The sequence below is a fragment of the Oryza brachyantha genome, chromosome 10 (genome assembly GCF_000231095.2).
Source record: "Oryza brachyantha chromosome 10, ObraRS2, whole genome shotgun sequence".
Classification (NCBI taxonomy): Eukaryota; Viridiplantae; Streptophyta; class Magnoliopsida; order Poales; family Poaceae; genus Oryza; species Oryza brachyantha.
The window spans coordinates 9,323,633-9,342,676 of NC_023172.2; the positions used below are offsets into that span (position 1 = coordinate 9,323,633).

The following is a 19,044-nucleotide window of genomic DNA, read 5'->3' on the forward strand; positions in this document are numbered from 1 at the left end:
CTGGAGCTGTCTAAGATTGACTCCCAAGCCTTCGTGTGTGACACGTCAGATCATATTTTTGACGTCAACAGAACGCTAATTCCCGCTCCACTCCGTTCCACTTCCGTTGAGTTCTGTGGTATTGTTGGGAAGGTGAAAATTTTGTGGTATTTTTTGGCACCGCTCAAAAGTTTGGGGTATAGATAAAATTTTCCCGATTTTTAAAAGAAAAAGGCAGGCGGTATATTTCGAAATGAAAAATAATTTGCAAATATAACTTTTATATGCGTGTTCATGGCGATCTAAAAACCAAAACTGAAAAATAACTACAGTAAAAAAACCTTAAAATTAACTTCAAATTTTAGGTTGAAAATTCAATTTTTTTTCTAAACATAAGCAAAAGCCAAAATAAACGAATATTAGCCGGCATTGGATATCAAGGTAAACCATAGTAGAAATTTTACATGAACTTGAGATTACTTAGCCCAATTCCCATAAATTTCATCCACTCGAGAGGAGGCCCCAGAAGTCAGAAGTGTTTAATTCCAATTAACCCGGAATTTAACTATTTGCCACTCTTACCAACAGCCCCTACTCAAATGCCACTCTAACCGTTGTCTCTATTTTCTTGCCATCCTAGGTACGTAAAAGGTCAGTTCTATCCCTGTCTTTACCATGTTTACTTGTTTACCATGTTTACTTGTATGCTAAAATAATTTGCATAGTAAATAAAATAGCTACGGATGCAAATTAACCCTAATAATGCTATGTGTTTAACTCGTGCTCGAGCTATGGATATTGAGAAATTAAACTTTTATTCATTATTTTAGTACGTCATATTTAATACCTGATCTATCAGACATTGTAAAAAAAAAGAAACATTTAATTATGTCATTAAAAAACTTTAGAAATGTAGAAATTTTGTATAAATGTGGTTTGAGTAAAATATTAATTCATCGTGATAGGAGTTGTGATGTCATTTATTACGATTAGTCAGTCAAGTTAGACGGAAGGATATTTTAGAATTATAGTAACCGTGTCTCATTAGAAATAATAAGAGTAAACCATGCAGCTAAGAAAAGTTATGGAAAGAAAATATAAAAGAGATAAAAGGGATAGAACGGACTTTGTATGTTTCTATTGTGGCAAAACATTAAAAACAACAGCAAGAGTGCTATTTGAGTAGTGGCCGTTGGTAAGAGTGGCAAATAGTTAAATTCGGCAGCAAGAACTTTATTCCTGAAATGTCGGACACGTCAGCAGCTTCGTCAGTCTCTTGCTCCTGCAAGCAACACCATCCATGGCGGCACTTTCGATTCCCAGCAGTGACGGCTAACTGCAGCACTGCGAATCTGTGACGCCTAACAGCGATGGGGACATCAGCACTTGATCATGCAGCTATTCACATCCAGTTGGATCAACATGAACCACTGCGAATAACAGTTTGATCAAATGGACAATATGTTCTTAGTTTCACAAAATTTTCATCATCATCGTACTGGAAAATACAATCAAATGCAATCTTTGCATCCTAAGATGAGAGAGGAGATCAGAATAGAATGCAATTATGCAAACGCTTGCTTACACACATATATACAAGCATGTGATTCATCATCAGTTCATCAGCTGAAGCTGGTTGCTATGGTTTGCAATCGAGAGAAGGCTATCGTGGTCTTATGGGAGTGAGCTTTCTTCCTTGGCGGAGAGGCGCTTCAAGAACTCGTAGGCGGTGACCATGGTGGCAGCGGAGAGCGACATGGACGCGCACCTCGGCGCGAGCCCACGGTAGCAGGCGGCCCACCCGCCCTCCCGCACCAGCGCGCGCGCCGCGGACGCGAGCGACGCCGGCCGCGCGCCGTCCATGACCTGGAGCCGCGTCTTGACGGTGTCCAGTGGCATGGTCACCAGCGCAGCCGCGGCGCCCGCCGCCGCGGCGCTCGCGCCCTGCACGGCGATCACGGACGCGCGGCGGTCGTGGTGGGCGGGGCCGAGGGCGCGCCAGGCGAGGCGCTGCGCCGTGGCGTAGGACGCCCACCACGCGGCGCTGGAGGGCGCGTAGGTGAGCACGGAGACGCCGAAGCCGCGGTACAGCCCGCGCACGCCGTCGGCGAGGAGGATCTTGCGGAGCGCGTCGGCGCCGCCGCGGTACCGGCTGCCGGCGGCGGTGGGGGCCTGGATCATGAGCCGCTGGCTGACGACGTCGACGGGGGTCCAGACGACCTGCGCGGCGACGGCCGCGGACACCCCTCCCGCGGCCGAGGCCGCCGCGGAGGCGGCCGGCTCCGCGACGCCGAGGCGGACGGCGGCGGAGCCCACGGCGCTCTTGGTGGCCTCAAGCGCGGCCATGTAGACAGCGCGCGCGGGCACCGTCCCGGCGAGGGACGCGCCGAAGCCGCGGTAGAATCCCCGAGGCCCGTAGCGTCGCAAGATCGCCGCCGCCGTGGTAGATGCCGCCGCCTGCGGCGGCGGCGAGACCTGGAGGTGCGTCTTGAGGACAACCGCCGGGTAGAGCGCCGCGGAGACGCCGGAAAACAGCGCGGCGCCGAGCACAAAAAACCTCGACTTGTCAAGCATCTCCCAGCTCACCTCAGCCGGCATACCTCTCACCTCCTCAGCCCCACCCACCCTCGCCGTCGCCACTGCAGCGCCGCCATCCTCGACGTCAACGGCGCCAAAGCTCATCCCTTTCTCGACGCCCACCCGCAAGCAAATCCCAGCCACTCCCAGATCCAGTCAACACTCGCCGCCGCAAGAAGTCATAGGAGGAGGAGGGGATGGAGCATCTCTCGAGCCGAGTGGACGTCGCCGGCGAAGTCCCCGGTCGCCGACGGCAGCATATCCGGCGAGGCAAGGCTTCCTCTGTCGTGGGTAGGTGAACGGCAAGGCGACGACGGCGAGCAGTGAGAAGAGATGGGGGAATTTCTGGGATCTCGAGGGGGGTAAGTGAATAAATTTATACGAGATGAGGATTAGGTGCCCTCTTGGTGACCGCCACGTGGCAGTAGTAGGCTGCTCATGCTGAGATGGGAGTCTTATCGGCTTTGCGTCAATCCTAATTTGGGCTTAATTCAAGCCCATGTATAGATGATAGATTGGGCAAAGTCAATTGTAAGCGCCGTTGGTTACACCAGAAGAATAAGCTCTAATCTTCCTTAATGACCATGCATGTCTTCAAGATTAATTATGGACAAATTTAGGTGTTAAAAACTGCATGTTTACCAAATACTCCCTCCGTACCTGAATGTTTGATGTCATTTTTATACATAATTAACTATTCATCTTATTAAAAATTTATATAATTATTAATTATTTTCATATCATTTTATTTGTTGTTAAATATACTTATATATATATCTTTACATATATTAAAATAAATTAAATAATATAAATATTCAAATGTGTATAAAAAATCAACGACGTTAAATAGTTAAATATTTAGAGACGTATAATATATGGCATGAGGATGGTACGTAAATATGCAAAGAATAGTTATGTCACAGCTCACAAGATATGGGTTGCATCATTAAGATGCCCCAATAACAGGTCAACTAGTACTGTGACACAAACCAGATAGGCTGAATAGCTTGACATGGTTCTTGGACTGTCTGTGATGCAAACTAGACATGCTGTTAATTAACATGTGTCACCTCAAAAATAAACATATCAAATTAAATAAAGCCATAAATTGTACCAACACGTGTACACGATGGAAATGTCAGGGTTTTAGTTTAATTTTGGCCCATATTTAGATCAGGTCAAAATAGTCCTCAACTGGATATCATGGTGTCATTTTTAGTTGGTAAAAGTTCATGTTACATATGATATTTCATATTATAAGTCACTTTTAGTTTGGCTCAAGCCAAACTTGATCAAGTTTATAGAAAACCATAGCAATATTTTGTGACACAAGATAATACTGTAAAAACATGAATTTAATAAAACTGATAAAACTAATTCGGTGAATCTAATAAAACTTCAATCGTAAATCTAATAAAACTAATTCGGTGTTGTGCATATTAGTATTGTTTTTATAAACTTGGTTAAACATGAAGAGCTTTGATTTAGGAATTGTCAAAAGTGATTTATAATATGAAATGTAAGGATTATATATGTTTCAATTTTGTGAGAGAAGGGGAATATTTATATTATGATGGTTTTAGGAAGTACTCTGCATAATTTAGTAGAGAGAAATGCTGAAGAACAAGATACTGCTCCGATTTGCAGAATGGTATTGCAACGTTGCACTGCTGTACATATTTCACATATGTATGTACTGTAGCATTTTTCTAATAAAAATGCTAGAATATGGTGCACCACGCGTGCTGTTGAAGACAGGACAATTTCCTAGTGCTAGCAACCGGTCCATCCGTCACCTGGGTTATTTTTTCATTATTCTTTTCTTTTTTCAATTTTTATTAGAATTGTGATAATTTAAGTTATCATCTACTCCCTTCATCCCAAAATAAATCAATTTTTTACTTTTTACCTATAATTTTTGACTCTTCGTCTTATTTAAATTTTTTTTACGATTGATACTTTTGTTTTTATTAGATGATAAATCATGAATAGTACTTTACGTGTGACTATTTTTTTAATTTTTTGAAAATTTTTCAAATAAGACGGATGATCAAATGTTGGACACGGAAACCGGAGAATTGGTTCTTTTTGGGACAGAGTGAGTATATTTTAGAGTATCATCTTAATACCAATGGTATTTGTCGTTACTGATAAGGTATCAACTGATTCCACCCGAGTACTATCTATTACCAACTGAGTATTAGCTATTATCAGTTCAGTATCAGATCTGATACCAGTAAGGTATCATGTTTGATACCTCGTAGAAATCACCCCGTTTGGATGAAATACCGTACAATAGCAACCCTTGTAATAGATGATCACATTGACTTTATTGACTTTTTGGCATAGTTTATCCATTCGTTTTATTCAAAAATTTTATGCAAATATGCAAAAGTTTAGTTATAATTAAAATGTATGGGTACTAAATCCAATCATAGAAAAATAAATAATAACTACATAAGTTTTTAAATAAGACGAATGATCAAACGTATATAAAAAATTCAACGGCGTATAGTATAGTTGTAACTTTCAAAAATTAGTGGTAATAGTGACTTGAGATGATCTAGTGTAGTTGTATTACGTGTGTACAAGAATTTTATACTAGTTCATATTCCGAATTATGTATGAGGTACACACTTCTTTGGAATTTAAGTTTACTAGGTGTCGAGTGACATTCCTTTGTCATGGCGCTCCATAAATCTTCTACTATATTTAGGGCCCTTTAAATCACAGGATAAAAAAAAAACCAAAGGAATAGAAAAACATATGATTCTAATAGGAATGTAAGTGTAAAAGAGAGGATTACAATACACAGAAAAAGCATAGGAATGACCGTTTGATTGGGCCACAGTAAAAACATAGGAATTTGAGGAGAGATAAAGACTCAAAAGATTTTTTTCCATAAGGTTATAACTTTTGTTAAATTTCCTCCAAAACTTGTATGTGAAGATGCATTCCATAGGAATTTCATAAGATTTCATAGGGTTCATTCTTTTGATTCAAAAGACTTTGTAGGAAAAATTCCTATAGGAACAAAATTCTCTAAAATTCCTATGAATTTCCTTTGAATAAAATATTTGAATCAAATACCGTGAAGTTCCACTAATAACTTTGTGCTGTGAGATATATATCAAATCAACCTATTGCCAAACAGAACTAAAATATATGCAGATATCGCCATAAGGAACTTCTATCAAATGAAAATTGCATATGAGCTCTTAAAAATATTGATTTTTGACTCTTGAAATTTATTTTTAGAGAGATGCTAACTTCCACCAAAAACATGATTATTTATGACTTGTATTATGGTTAGACGGGTGCCCCTCACAGTTTGCGGTGAAAGGCTAGCACAAGCCAAGAAAATAATAAAAACAATTCACACTATAACTTTACACGTTGCATCTCAATGACTGGACCGATTAGCTGGCCAGTGTTTCAAATGTACACTGCGTGTTTGTTGCTTTGAATTTGGAGCTTTCCTCCCTCTATTTAATTTGCTGTTTGTCACTATAAACTTTTGTATTTGGGACAAGGACCCTCAACATTTTTATATATTATTTTAAGACATCCAGTAATTTTTTCCGATGAGTCATGCATGTTGGAGCAAACCTCACTGTTCTAATACAAAAATTGATAGAGCCAACTGGATGTGGGAAAAGAGAGTTATAATCTTCTCAACACAAGATGGAAAATATACACCACAAAATACAATTGTTAGTGTCTTTTGCTATTTGCGGTAGCTCATGGGGCGCATAATTTTGCTCTCTTTTCATTACTTGTAGGCGGCACGGAAAATATTAGTTCAATAACTTATATATATATATATATATATATATATATATACATGTAGAATAGTAGTTTATTTTTCATTGTTTAATTCGTCTTGTTGTGGAAAAAACATGAATCCTATTTACTATCATAAAAATTCCAATGGCAATAATAATTCCTAATTCTGAAGCCAGAAGAATAAATTGCTACACATGAGTAAATATTAATACATCAATATGTGTATAAATACCAATTGTGTTAGGGTTGTGTGTGATCATTTTCACTAAAAAAAAGGAACGAAAAAATTCTAATAATGCAACCAAGGCATAATTTTGCAACCCAACCAACTCAAGAAAACTAAAGTGAGATATTTATCTGTTGCTAACCTCCTTTGTCATCTTGTGTCATAAACGTTGCGTGCACTGTGCATTTAGCTTTATCTATAAAAGGCACAAAATCAAATGAGATGATGATGATCATGCAGACACAGGAGAGAGGCAAGGAACACACAAGGATTTCAAGAGGAGGAAGGGGATATCCTCTTCCTCTCCCAGGTCTCTCTTTCTTTCTTGTAATTCTTTTTTTTTTGCTTTCTTTTTGGGGGGATTTTGATGATTCTGGTTGTTGTGGACTTAATTTGTTCCTCTATGTACCTTGTGTTAGGCCCTCCCTACGAAATATGTATTTTTTAATATCTTAGTGGATCCGATATTGGGTACTCGAATTTTAATACATGCATTTTGTTTTGGTTGGTATGACCATAAATTTCTTGATGGATTCAAGGACTATTTGAACTTGTAAGGTATATGGAACTTTGTTCAGATTCTAGCGGCAATCTACATATCCCTTTGACAATGCAGTTTGTAGGATTTATAGCCCTCCTTTCAAATATTTTAGTTGTTCTTTCTTGTGCAATTGTTTTTTTATGGATTATGTCGTGAAATGCTTACAATCCATAGATCGCAAATGGCAGAGCCATATGTTTTTTTAAAGTTTTGATTTGTTAGGTTAAGTGACTAGACCCGGGGTATGTTTTGAAACTACATGTTTGGGTTAATGTACATCAATAAGTTGGTTTTTTTATTGTAGGCCCCTACTGAAGACTTTTATGTTTGCTTACAAACAATCACTTCTGCAATTTAATTTATACTTTAACTATGAACATTGCATATATTATGTTTTGGAATAAATATATGGAGAATCACGTACCAGGTTTATGGAAGTTTCATTTAGTGGGTCAGCATATCACAACATTTGTGGTTTGGATAAATGAATGATCACAATATTAGATAAATGGCAAAACATATTTAGCTTAAATACTAAGGGTCCCTTTGAATCAAAGGAATGGAAAAAAATGGAGGAATAGGAAAAACATAGAATTATGACAGGAATGTAGGTGTAAAACAGAGGATTACAAAAACAGGAAAAACATAGGAATGACCGTTTGATTAGCGCACAGGAAAAGCACAGAAATTTGAAGAGAGATATAGACTCAAAGAATTTTTTCCATGAGGTTCAACCTTTTTGCTAAATTTTCTCCAAAACTTGTAAGAAGATGCATTCCATAGGAATTTCAAAGGATTTCATAGGGTTCATTCCTTTGATTCAAAGGACTTTGTAGGAAAAATTCCTATAGGAATAAAATTCTATAAAATTCCTTTGAATCATATGGGGCCTAATCCGTAGTAGCTAGAGTACTTCCTAGAAGACCATCTTGATGGTGTCTAATTGGTCAAACGATGCATTGTTGTTTTGTTATTCAGCCACATTTTCTATGCAAGTTTAATTTTATTGTCAAGTCCATGTTAAACTCGTCGTTGTGTAATCGATGACTTGATCCTAACACACTGAGTGATTTCAACTTGTTCAGAGCATAACTTCTTGCAAGTTCCAGCTTGATACAATGGGAGTTGGCCAAACAAGCCAAGAAAATCAAAGTGTGTATTCTTATTCAACTTGAACTTTCAGCTGTTTCCCCTTTGTCATGTTGAGATATGATTAGGCCTGCTAATGGATTTGGATCCAATCCAAACCGACTCCAATCCATTCTTTTACTAACTAGTCTACCAAACCAACCCACCCCAATTCTTTTTTATTAGGATCCAATCCAAACCAATCCAACTTCAATTTTAGTCCAATCCGCACCAAACCATTTAGTTAAAATAGATCCAACCCACTTTAGTAGAATGGATGCACCCATTTGGTATGTATAAACTCGGACCTAAAATTTTAAAACTTGCGTTCACACTATAAAAATTTATCAAATTTGACTGAAATTTGGTGGGATGATTTATTATGTGTAAGAGCAACTTTGTATAAACTTTGATCAATTTCTACATGTGGGTTCCACGTATGTGTATTCTCTTATTCATTAGCTACCCAATTAAAGGGTCCATTTGCCCTCCACGTGTTAAATCCATTTAAAACCTAAAATCACCTAACCAAACCCAGTCCATACCAATCCATCTGTCTCTATAACCCAACACAATTCAATCCATTTGAAGTAACAATCCATTTGTACCCAATTAAAGACAATCTAAATTAAAACCCAACACATTTAATCCATTTCCATCCAACCCATTAGCAGACCTAGATATGATACCAATTTTGTACCTGTTGTACATTATATATAAAGGTGAGGGATAATCTTGTTATCCATGAAATGTTAATGATCCAACTTTATTTCTATTGCTAGGTAACCTTGATGGTGTTGGGCAAGTGTCCACTGATTTATCCCTAGCCTGTCTAGAAGCTAACAATGTGCGTCCTAAACCTGAACACAGCCAGCCTCTTGTGAGTTTCAAATTTATTCATAACATTCTCTATTTCTTTTTTGTTTGGAAATTTTCATATGCTCTTAACTTTTCAAGCATTTCCAAATGTTTCCTCATGACCCATCTTTTTTTTAGGAAACCTCATGTCCCATCTTATGGTGGTTCAGAAGAGGAAACCGAACCATGCATAATACAATTTCACATCACATTTTTGTAAATATCTTGCACATTTTATTACCACTAACAATTTTAACACCTCAGGTCTAGTCCTGTTTGTGCACTTGCACAAAACACCTAGCCTCTGTTCCTATTCACACTGCTTTTGATTAAAATTGTTTGATTACACAAGTTTATCTATCTAGACTGGAAACTTTCACTTACTGAACTTTTCTTAAAAAAAACAAAACCATCTAGAAAGGATTTTACAACTTTATATCAGGAAATGCCTACTTGGAGAATGAAAAGCTTTATACAAGAACACCTTCACCTAGAATAAGAACTTTCTACAAAAAAAATCTTTCATATAGAAGAAAAAAATCAACGAGAAGCTTGCACCATAATATTTGAGTTTGACCTTGAGGTGTTTTGAAACCCTTCCCTAAGATGCATATTGTGTATGCTGATATGTTCACTGGAAACCGTGTTGTTCTTTGATCGTGTAACCAGTTCTTCATAAATTCGTTGATATGATCTCTTTGTTACTAATTATGCTAAATTATTTTACATTAATCTTCTTTGAAATAAATCTTATAAATTCATAGTTTTTTTCATAGTCTTGAGATATTCTTGCAACATTAATGTAAACAGAAGCACATGTGTGCCATTGGCCTGGAGCGTACCCAACAGCTGCCCCTGCCTACAGAACATATTGATGATGAACCAATATACGTAAATCCAAAGCAGTACCATGCAATTCTCCGGAGGAGAGAGCGCCGAAAAATTCTTGGATCAGAAGACAAAGTAGCAGCAATTCGAAAGGTGATATTTGTTTCACTTTTCAAATTTATTAGCCTGCTTTCTCCTATGTTTGGTTTGCTAGTTCCTGGAAAGACGACCGTTTTCTAACTGGCTTTCATGCTTTGGTGAGTCGTCCGAGATCCACCTGTTTTTGTATGCATGATTTCTTTGGTTCCTTGACTTTTATACAACATTTACTTAATTATTTAGAGGATCCTTCTCGAGTCTCGCCAAAAGCAAGCAAAATTGAGGCGTCGAGGAAACGGCGGACGGTTCATCAGCATAGAACATCCTCCTGAACCTTGTGTGGACGATCAATTATCTGAAAACGGTGAGAGTATCTCAGCTTGTCCATCTACAGTTTCAGAAAACTCTAGCAATTTGAATGCTTTCACAGGTGATGAATTATCCTTAATTAGACAATGATCACAAGTTATATATAACCATTTAAGGATTGTTTGCTTAGCTGTGTAGTTTATTGTGCAGGAGATGCCTGATGTTAGGGATAGAAGCAACCTAAAGGTGATGAAATGTCAGTGGCTACAATCTGCAGAAGCTTCTCTAGATGAAGTTGGATGTGTACATGTGCAACCTGTATTGTTGCTCCTGTGGCAACTAGCAAATGATCCCTATCTTAACTATTTGGTGTTGCTCATTGGCTTAATTAATTATTTGTGGGATGTCTAGCAACTCAGTTTAAATGTTAGTAAAGATCAATTGTGGGAAAACTTAACTTTTAGTAAGGTATCTTGGGAACTTGTTTGCATCTTATTTTGCTTGTGTACTCTGCATATGGATGTATTTGGTGTCATTGCAAACCTATCAATTTTGCTATTGATATGTAAGAATTAAAACTTGCAACTTTTTCATTGTTCAGGATGATCAACACTAGCTTTTTCATTGTTCAGGATGATCAACACAATTACCATATTAAGGCATTAGTCACTCGACGATAATAATTGGTTAAGTAAACATAACAACAGACTAGGATCATGGCGTGAGAAATAAGCATCTGACTCGACGATGAGAGCATCATTGGGGATTGATTAATTGTAAATATTGAAAAAAAAAAGACAACCTTTATGTGGCCTGGACCTATATAAAAGTCCATGTCTACTTGCTCTCGCTAGGTCTTTGTTTGCATCCTCATGTCAGCCTCACGCACATACAAATTAGCATAATTGAAATCCACATGGGATATATGTTGTATAATGCATTTATCTGTTATTGCATATGTTAATTAATTTTTTCATAAACTAGGTAAAGACTTATGACAAAACTAAAGTGCCCTATATTCTGAAACAAATGGTGGTTATATTAACTATTAAATTTTAAATTCATCAAATCATGAACACTAGGCAACTGAGATTTCATATCAAGTATAAGTCGGTAGAGTTTTACTTCCCTCCTTTCTTTTGTACTTTGAGATACCGGTACCTCGCGGTATCAAATTGTTTCTGATCGTTGGATCCAACAGTGCACATCCTACTTAGCTAGATCCAATGGTGAGAAACTATTTGGTAACTTGAGGTACCGGTACCTCGAGGTACAGAAGGAAGAACTCGAGGTACAGAAGGAAGAATGTGAGTAAAACTCAAGTCGGTATTAATTCTGAAAGTTATAAAATATTAAAAATATATAATCTTATAATTGATACTGCAAACAAAGTACAACTCAATTATTAATTAGAAATATCAAAATCTATAAAATTATGTCTAACTGAATATAACACAATATTTATTGATTTTGAATTTCAGACCATATATATTAAGATTAGAAAAAAAAGCTAACTCGAGGTACCAAATCGTTTCTCACCGTTAGATCTAGCTGAATATGATATGCACGGGTTAGATCCAGTGATCAGAAACGATTTGGTATCACGAGGTACCGGTAACTCGAGATACTTTTTATTAATTTTTAGAGTTTTATTTTATCACTAAATAAATATAGAAATACTTATATTTTGGAACGAAGATAGCATCGGCATCGGCATACTAGCTAATTAATAGGAGAAGTGGTGACGTAGACGTCGTACTCGAGGACGAGGAGGTTGTTGGGATCCGTGGAGTTCACCCTCCGGCTGAGCGTGTAACCCCGCGCCATCCGGAACGCGCCGGTGCCGCCGACCACCGGCCGCTCCATCACCGTGCCCAGCAGCGCGCGGCCGAACACCTGCAGCGTGCTGCCGCTGTACGGCCCCGCGGTGAACACCAGGTTGAGCAGCGTCGTGATGGCGCCGTCGGAGAGGGACGTGGCGGCGGTGACGCCCTGGGCGCGGCCGACGAGGCCCGACGACGGGTCGGCGCCCTCCCGGAGCACGTCGTCCACCACGCTGACGAAGCCGAAGAAGGAGGAGCCGCCGCCGCCGCGCGCCGGCTTGGCCACCGTGGCCGTCGTGCCGCTCGGGCCGTCCGTGAACACCTCGTGGAAGAAGAAGTGGAGGTGGTGCGTCGTGCCGCCGCCGCCGCCGCCGTCTGACGCCGCGGCCGCCACTGTCGCCGCCGCCGCCGGCGCCGCTGCCAACAACGCCGCGAGGAGGAGGAGCACGCCGAGAAACGGCGGTGATCGTAGAAGGGCCACGCTTGCACGGTGAGATGCCGCCATGCTTGCCTTCCAAAGAAGAAGATTAACAGATCGATCGACGCGACGACGGCACTAGATCGATATGCGACCTGTGCGTCGTGTTCTTGCGCATTTGTGGGGGAGCTCAGCTGGATCGCAGCGTCACTAAAGTCAACGTGCATCCGCTTGGTCTTATAGTACCATACTGTATATTTTGAAGTTGTTAACTGCCTGATTAGTTGAAGAGTTTTAGTTTTTTCCCCCTTAACCCTACACGATTACATAATGTATTCCCTATTACTCTGTCCGTTTACTATTATAAGTACTAACTTTGTTTCGTAATATAAGATGTTTGAATTTTTTTTCAACGTTTGATCATTTGTCTTATTTAAAAATTTAGTATAAATATAAAAAATGACAAGTCGTGCTTAAGTTCTTTTTATAATAAAATAAGTCACAACCAAAATAAATGATATTTGCATAATTTTTTGAATAAGACAAATAATCAAACATTAGAAGCAAAAAAGTCAAACATCTTACATTATGAAACGGAGGGAGTACTTTGGTTTGAATAGTCAAACATCTTTTAAGTTTAGTTAAGTTTATAGAAAAATATATAAACATCTAGTGCACTAACGCTGGGTTCTTTAATTTGATGGATCTTATTCTTTTTATAGCTATTTAGTAATATAAACAAAAAAGTTAAGAAAGTCTACTCTAGACGAGATAATAAACTTTTTTTTTACAAAACTACTCCGTTTAACAATTTGGGAATTATATGCGCAAAAGCCAAGAAATAATGTGGTTCAAAATAACACAGACTAAGTTGTTTGATTAAATCTATCATTGAATATATTTCTACAGTATATTTACTTTGTGTTACTTTAACTAAATCCATCGCTAAATATATTTTTATAATATATTTAGTTTATGTTGAAAATGTATATATATTCTTTTATAAAATTGGTTGGACCTGAAAAAAATGACTTAGTACACGTCCAGAGTAACTCAGAGTTAATGGCTTTAATTGCAACCAACATGGTTTTAGATAAGACAAAGTATTATGCTGCGTAGTACGTAGACTTGAAATATTTTTAATGTCCAAATTTATCTTTTTAGTTAACAATTTGTTATTTAAAAGTCAACGATGCGCTTGTAAGTCGTCGTTCCATGTTTAATTAGATTGGCAGATAACATTCGCAAGGACAAATCCCACCCCAGTTGTGACTCCACAGGATTTCCACTTACCACTAATATACTCTCTCTGGTTTGGTACTGTTGTCATGGCTTATTAATAATCACTCATGCTCTATCAGTTCGGAAATATAATCATTTTTACTATTTAAATTTTGTATCGGGATATAAATATTTATGCACTAGCTCTGACAATTTTAATTATTCCAATGATTTCAGACGTCCCAACTAGATGCCTAGAAAAGGAAACCTAATTAATTCAAAATTAAAAAATTGATCACTTATGTGACTAAAAGAGAATCTTTTAAGATCTTTATAGTTTATACTAAACAACTTCAAAATATTTATATTTTGAAACGAGGATTTCGTAACGGTGTAACCTTCCAGGGGAGATTCTTCATGATCCATATATAGGTGCCATAGTGCCATCAGAGTTATTGGGGTAAATTTAAAATGGGCTGAAATGAATTAGAGAGGTGGATTAATTGGGCTACGACGGGAGATGAGCAGAACTAGTTTGGATTGTATATGCCTAAAAGAAAAGGTCATTTTACCTCCCTCAAATTACATCCCTCAATGTATCTGTTGATTCGGCGGAAGCATTTCTATTCGAGGTGTCATGGGTGTAGTTGCCTTCGTGATGCCCCTCTTAAGTCTTTTTGCTCTCGCAGCTAGTCTTGCAATCCAGCTTAAAAAACGAATAAAAAACTTTGTTAATTAAACTAATTGGCATTTAATCATATGATTAACAACTTGACTTACGAGTAATTAATTAACTAAATATAAATTCATTAATCAAATAGAAAAATCATGGAGTGAAAGTGCATGTAGAATTACTGACATGAATCATGCAGTCAAAGTGACCGTGCCAGAGCCAATGCTTGCAACGTCGAGAGCTCCGTGAGCTAGTGGAAGGCGTGAAATGCGTAGGGAAGGGCAAGCACGCCGGTGCCATGAAGGGGTGAGCTGGTGGGGCCATGAATGGAGTTGGAGCGTGGTCAGAGTCCGTATTAGTCGGTCAAAGTGCCACGTCACGTGAAACCGCTAGCAAAACCATCGAGAGAGTTTAGTTAAACTGGATGGGAGAGTCGAGGGAGTCATCTTGTCCGGTTTTACAGTCGAGAGAGATGTGATTCGAATTCATACAAAAATTGAGGGAGGCAAAATGACATTTTCTGTATGAGTGATTAATGAATTGTAGTAGTAGTCTGAACTATATATGTAGAGATTTACTTTAGTCCAATAAAATGTAACAAAAAGTATCTCGAGTTACCGGTACCTCGTGTGGTACCAAATCATTTCTGATCGTTGGTTCTAACCGTGCACATCCTACTCAGCTACATTCAATTGTAGAAAATGATTTGGTATCTCGAGCTACCGATACCTCGAGATGTTTTTTGTTGGACCGGAGCAAATCTCATATATGTAACTGTAACTGGATGTCTTAGTTTTGGTTGGATTACACTCCGTTAACACAACCTAGAGAAGAACTGAGGAAGGGGAGTGTATACCCACCAACAATCAACATACTGTAGAATTTTGTTTTATAGATTTTGAAAACAAACATATTTATTTTTTACTATCCTTGAAAAGTACTTCAAGGTACCACTCTTTTTTAGTGTAAGGGCGTCCCCAGGAGTACTACTAGCTAGTTGCTAGCTAGAAGATTGGACAAAATAATAGGTCCAAAAAACTATCTACTAGTACTAGCTATTTCTACTTTGCTGCACAGAGAGAAAATTGATCCAGCACACCGTGCAGTGTGTGAGATGTTTGAAGAGGGAGTCGCTGGCTCGATTTTTCTTACACCTTCTTTTTCCTCCACGTAGGATACATGTTGACGTGTACCAATAAATAGCTGGCTGACTTATCCTTATTACGGACGCCCTAAGAGCTTTTTTATCATCCTTAAAAAAGTACCTCAAGATACCACAGTGGTACCTTGAGGTACCAAAAAGTTATACTAAAATTCTTAATACCTTGAGATACTTTTGAAGTATAAAAAAAAAACCTTAGTGTAAAAAGTGTAGGACTTTTTTACTATCCTTAAAAAGTATATCATGATATCAAGATTAGTATAATTTTTTGGTACCTCAGGGTCAAGGCACCATACTTTTTACACTAAAATGTGTGGGTACTTTTTCAAAGATGGTTAAAAAGCTCAAAAGTGTGGTATCTTGAGTTACATTGTATTTTGAGATATCCAAAATTTATACTAAAATTCTTGTCACCTTAAGATATTTTTCGAACGGTAAAAAAAACCCTATTTATTTAGATTGATCAACACAAACACAATCCAAAATTACAGCTCAATTACATATATAATTTGGAAGAAGAGAATGCATATATGTATAAGATATATAGGATCTAAGGACACAGAGTCAAAGCCATAGAACTAGATTATGTCATCAAGCGCATGCAGTGATTAGCCGCTAATTAATGCGAGACGTAGATGTCGTACTCGAGGATGAGCTGGTTGTTCGGGTCCGCCGTCGGCACCACCCGGCTGACCGTGTACCCGCGCGCCATCCGGAACGCGCCGGTGCCGCCGATCACCGGCCGCTCCATCGCCGCGCCGGGGAGCCCCACGCCGAACGCCGCCACCGTGCTGCCCTTGTACGGGCCCTCCGTGAACACGAAGTCGAGCATCGTCGTCACGGAGCCGTCGGCGAGAGACGTGCCGGCGGCGAGCCCCTGCGCGCGCCCGATGAGGCGGGACGCCGGGTCGGCGCCCTCCCGGAGCGCGTCGTCGACGACGCTGAGGAGGCCGAAGAGCGAGCCGGAGCCGCCGCCGCCGCGGCTCACCACCGGCGGGGCCACCCTGGCCGTCGTGCCGTTCGGCCCGCCCGTGAAGAACTCGTGCATGTAGAAGTGGAGGTGCGTCGTCGTCGTCGTCTTTCCGCCGCCGGCGCCGCTGCCGTCTGCCGCCGCGGCCATTGTCGCCAGCCAGAAGAGGAGTACCACGGCTAGCAGCGGTAGGTTTGCACGGTGAGGTGCCATGTGCGCCAGCTCGCTTCTGAACAAGAAAGAGAGAAGGTTTTAAGTGAGTTTGTGTTCTTGCATGCATGCATTTAACGAGAACGCATTGACGTCAACGTGTGAGCCGTAGCCGCCTACTCGGAACGCCCTACATATATTTTAATGCTACCTCCGTTTTATATCATATAACTTTCTACTTTTATCTAAATTTATTAATTAATAAATATATATAATTTATATATATGTCTAGATTTATTAACATTCATATAAATCTAGGCAAGACTAGAAAGTTTTACATTGTAAAATGGAACGGAGGGAAGAGATGATACCGTTAATTCTTTTACATGCTTAATAATTTATTTTATTTAAAGCTCTTCTGTAATATTATTTTATAAGGATTGGATTTAGTATAACTTATTTTTTATATTTGTATAATGTTTTTAAATAAAACGTTGCCACTTATTAAAATATAGAGTGAGTACAAAACAACAATATTTTACCGCCAGGTGAGCACATTTTCTTTTGTAACAAAACAGCCACCATGTAGTTATATATATTGATACGCCCTAATTATATTATATCGCTAAAATAACTTTGTTTATGTGGAAAGGGTTGATAATTTGCTATTTAAATATATCACAGTTGGTGTGGTTAATTGCAGCTGTGCTATTTAAATGACAGTAAGTTACTTATCTCACATGATTTTCTAATTCTCCTTTTTAGTTACTTCTTGTCATATTATTTTTTTATTATGCATGATAACTTATTTAATAGTCATTGTAGAGTGAATACCCATATGCCTCCGGCGTTAGTTCCACCTACCTGCCAAGTGGATTGAGGGTCCACTCTGAAACCATGGACATGGCTCAACATGGAATTCACTCTATTTTCTAACTTCAACGGGAGAACCACCAACGAAGAGCTGTTCAAACATTCATATTTCTGGACTGGATCTGGATTTTGTTAGTAAAATGTTGCACTTTGGACCATCTACCAGTAATCAGACTTAAACTCCCATAGGCCCTGATATCATAAGATGAGCTCGCCGGAATGGTAGAACAGAAGGTTGCCGTGCACTCTCAGCCTCCCATCGGTGTGCTTAATTCTTTTATCCCCAGACTCACTGACAGGTGGGCAGCTGGTCCAAAGTACAACATTTGGGTAATGAAATATGGTCTAAAGTGAAAACATTAAGTTTAGGGTGCATGGTGCAATGTGAAGCTATAGTAAAAGAACATAGGCCAATTCCCTCTAGAAAATATTATCACTGGAAACGTCATATGTGCTGGTTGGGAAGCTTCATCTGTGCTGTTTGCACAACCGGCACATCAAATGTCTTGCCTACAGTGCTGATTGGTATCATGAATTGACACTAATGTTCCTTCTGGGAAAAAAATAAAGCACATTGCGCATTCTGAAATATATTTTCGCCTGAACCAATATTACTAGCGTTCAACTAATTTCTACTCCCTCAGTTTAATAATTCTAGCTATTTTGGACAACGACAGTCTTCTAAATCTATCTTTCACTATGATTTTTCTATTAAAATACATAAAAAATGTTTACTTAATTTTATTAATTGTTAATCAACTGTATATGTTGTGCTATTGTTTTCAATCTAAATATTTTAAAAGTTATTAATAGTCAAAATTTTAAAAGTTTAACCACATATTCATGTCCAAAACGATTGGAAGTAACTGCATATGAAGTATAATAATAATAGTAATAATAATAGTAATAATAATAATAATAATAATAATAATAATAATAATGTTATTATATGCAGTCAATTATCCAACATTATATGTAGTCTTTATTAATTAGAATACATGTTTGACAAATGATACTTTGTCATGGAATTGACCTGGCGACAATACCGCCACGCTGCCGAGGGTCGATACCGCGACGATACTTTGTCTTAAAATTTTTTTTAAATAAGACGAATGGTCGAACATTAAAAAAAAAAGTCAAACATCTTACATTAGGAAATAAAGGTAATAAAGGTAGTAGCATTCAATAAATATAGAAAATGCTATAAGTTTTATGCTATAAAACGGAGGGAGCATGTTTTGGAATAATTACAACTGGTTATACTAACGACGTATATTATTGAAAAAGAAAAATGCTATCGTCCTCTCTATCAGTACTATTATATTATCATTAGAGACATATCAGTACTTTAGTTCATTAGTAACTCAGGTATTAGGGGGAATGTTGGTATTTAGAATTTGTCAATTCTTCGTAAGATGTTTTA

The 19,044-nt window shown here is 38.6% G+C and overlaps 4 protein-coding genes across 4 annotated transcripts; 1 reads left to right on the forward strand and 3 right to left on the reverse strand.

Annotated features, from left to right (window-relative positions):
• Window positions 1-1,422: 1,422 nt before the first annotated feature.
• LOC121055550 (solute carrier family 25 member 44-like) lies at window positions 1,423-2,897 on the reverse strand. Its single transcript, XM_040528260.1, has one exon. The coding sequence runs from the start codon at window positions 2,659-2,661 to the stop codon at window positions 1,654-1,656; it is 1,008 nt and encodes a 335-aa protein (XP_040384194.1). The 5' UTR covers window positions 2,662-2,897; the 3' UTR covers window positions 1,423-1,653.
• A 3,946-nt stretch (window positions 2,898-6,843) lies between these two features.
• LOC107305157 (nuclear transcription factor Y subunit alpha-like) lies at window positions 6,844-10,776 on the forward strand. The gene is made up of 6 exons (XM_015841820.1): window positions 6,844-6,878; window positions 8,195-8,261; window positions 9,020-9,117; window positions 9,906-10,076; window positions 10,266-10,452; window positions 10,542-10,776. The coding sequence occupies exons 2-6, from the start codon at window positions 8,228-8,230 to the stop codon at window positions 10,550-10,552; spliced, it is 501 nt and encodes a 166-aa protein (XP_015697306.1). The 5' UTR covers window positions 6,844-6,878; window positions 8,195-8,227; the 3' UTR covers window positions 10,553-10,776.
• A 1,051-nt stretch (window positions 10,777-11,827) lies between these two features.
• Window positions 11,828-12,527, reverse strand: LOC107305062 (dirigent protein 2-like; the record flags this gene model as incomplete). The annotated part of the gene is made up of 1 exon (XM_015841499.2): window positions 11,828-12,527. A coding segment is annotated over one exon (474 nt), but the record flags the coding sequence as incomplete, so codon positions are not given.
• Window positions 12,528-16,078: 3,551 nt separating this feature from the next.
• LOC121055606 (dirigent protein 1-like) lies at window positions 16,079-16,838 on the reverse strand. The gene has a single exon (XM_040528486.1). It carries the CDS (start codon window positions 16,809-16,811, stop codon window positions 16,248-16,250), a length of 564 nt encoding a protein of 187 aa, XP_040384420.1. The 5' UTR covers window positions 16,812-16,838; the 3' UTR covers window positions 16,079-16,247.
• Between the last annotated feature and the right edge of the window lie 2,206 nt (window positions 16,839-19,044).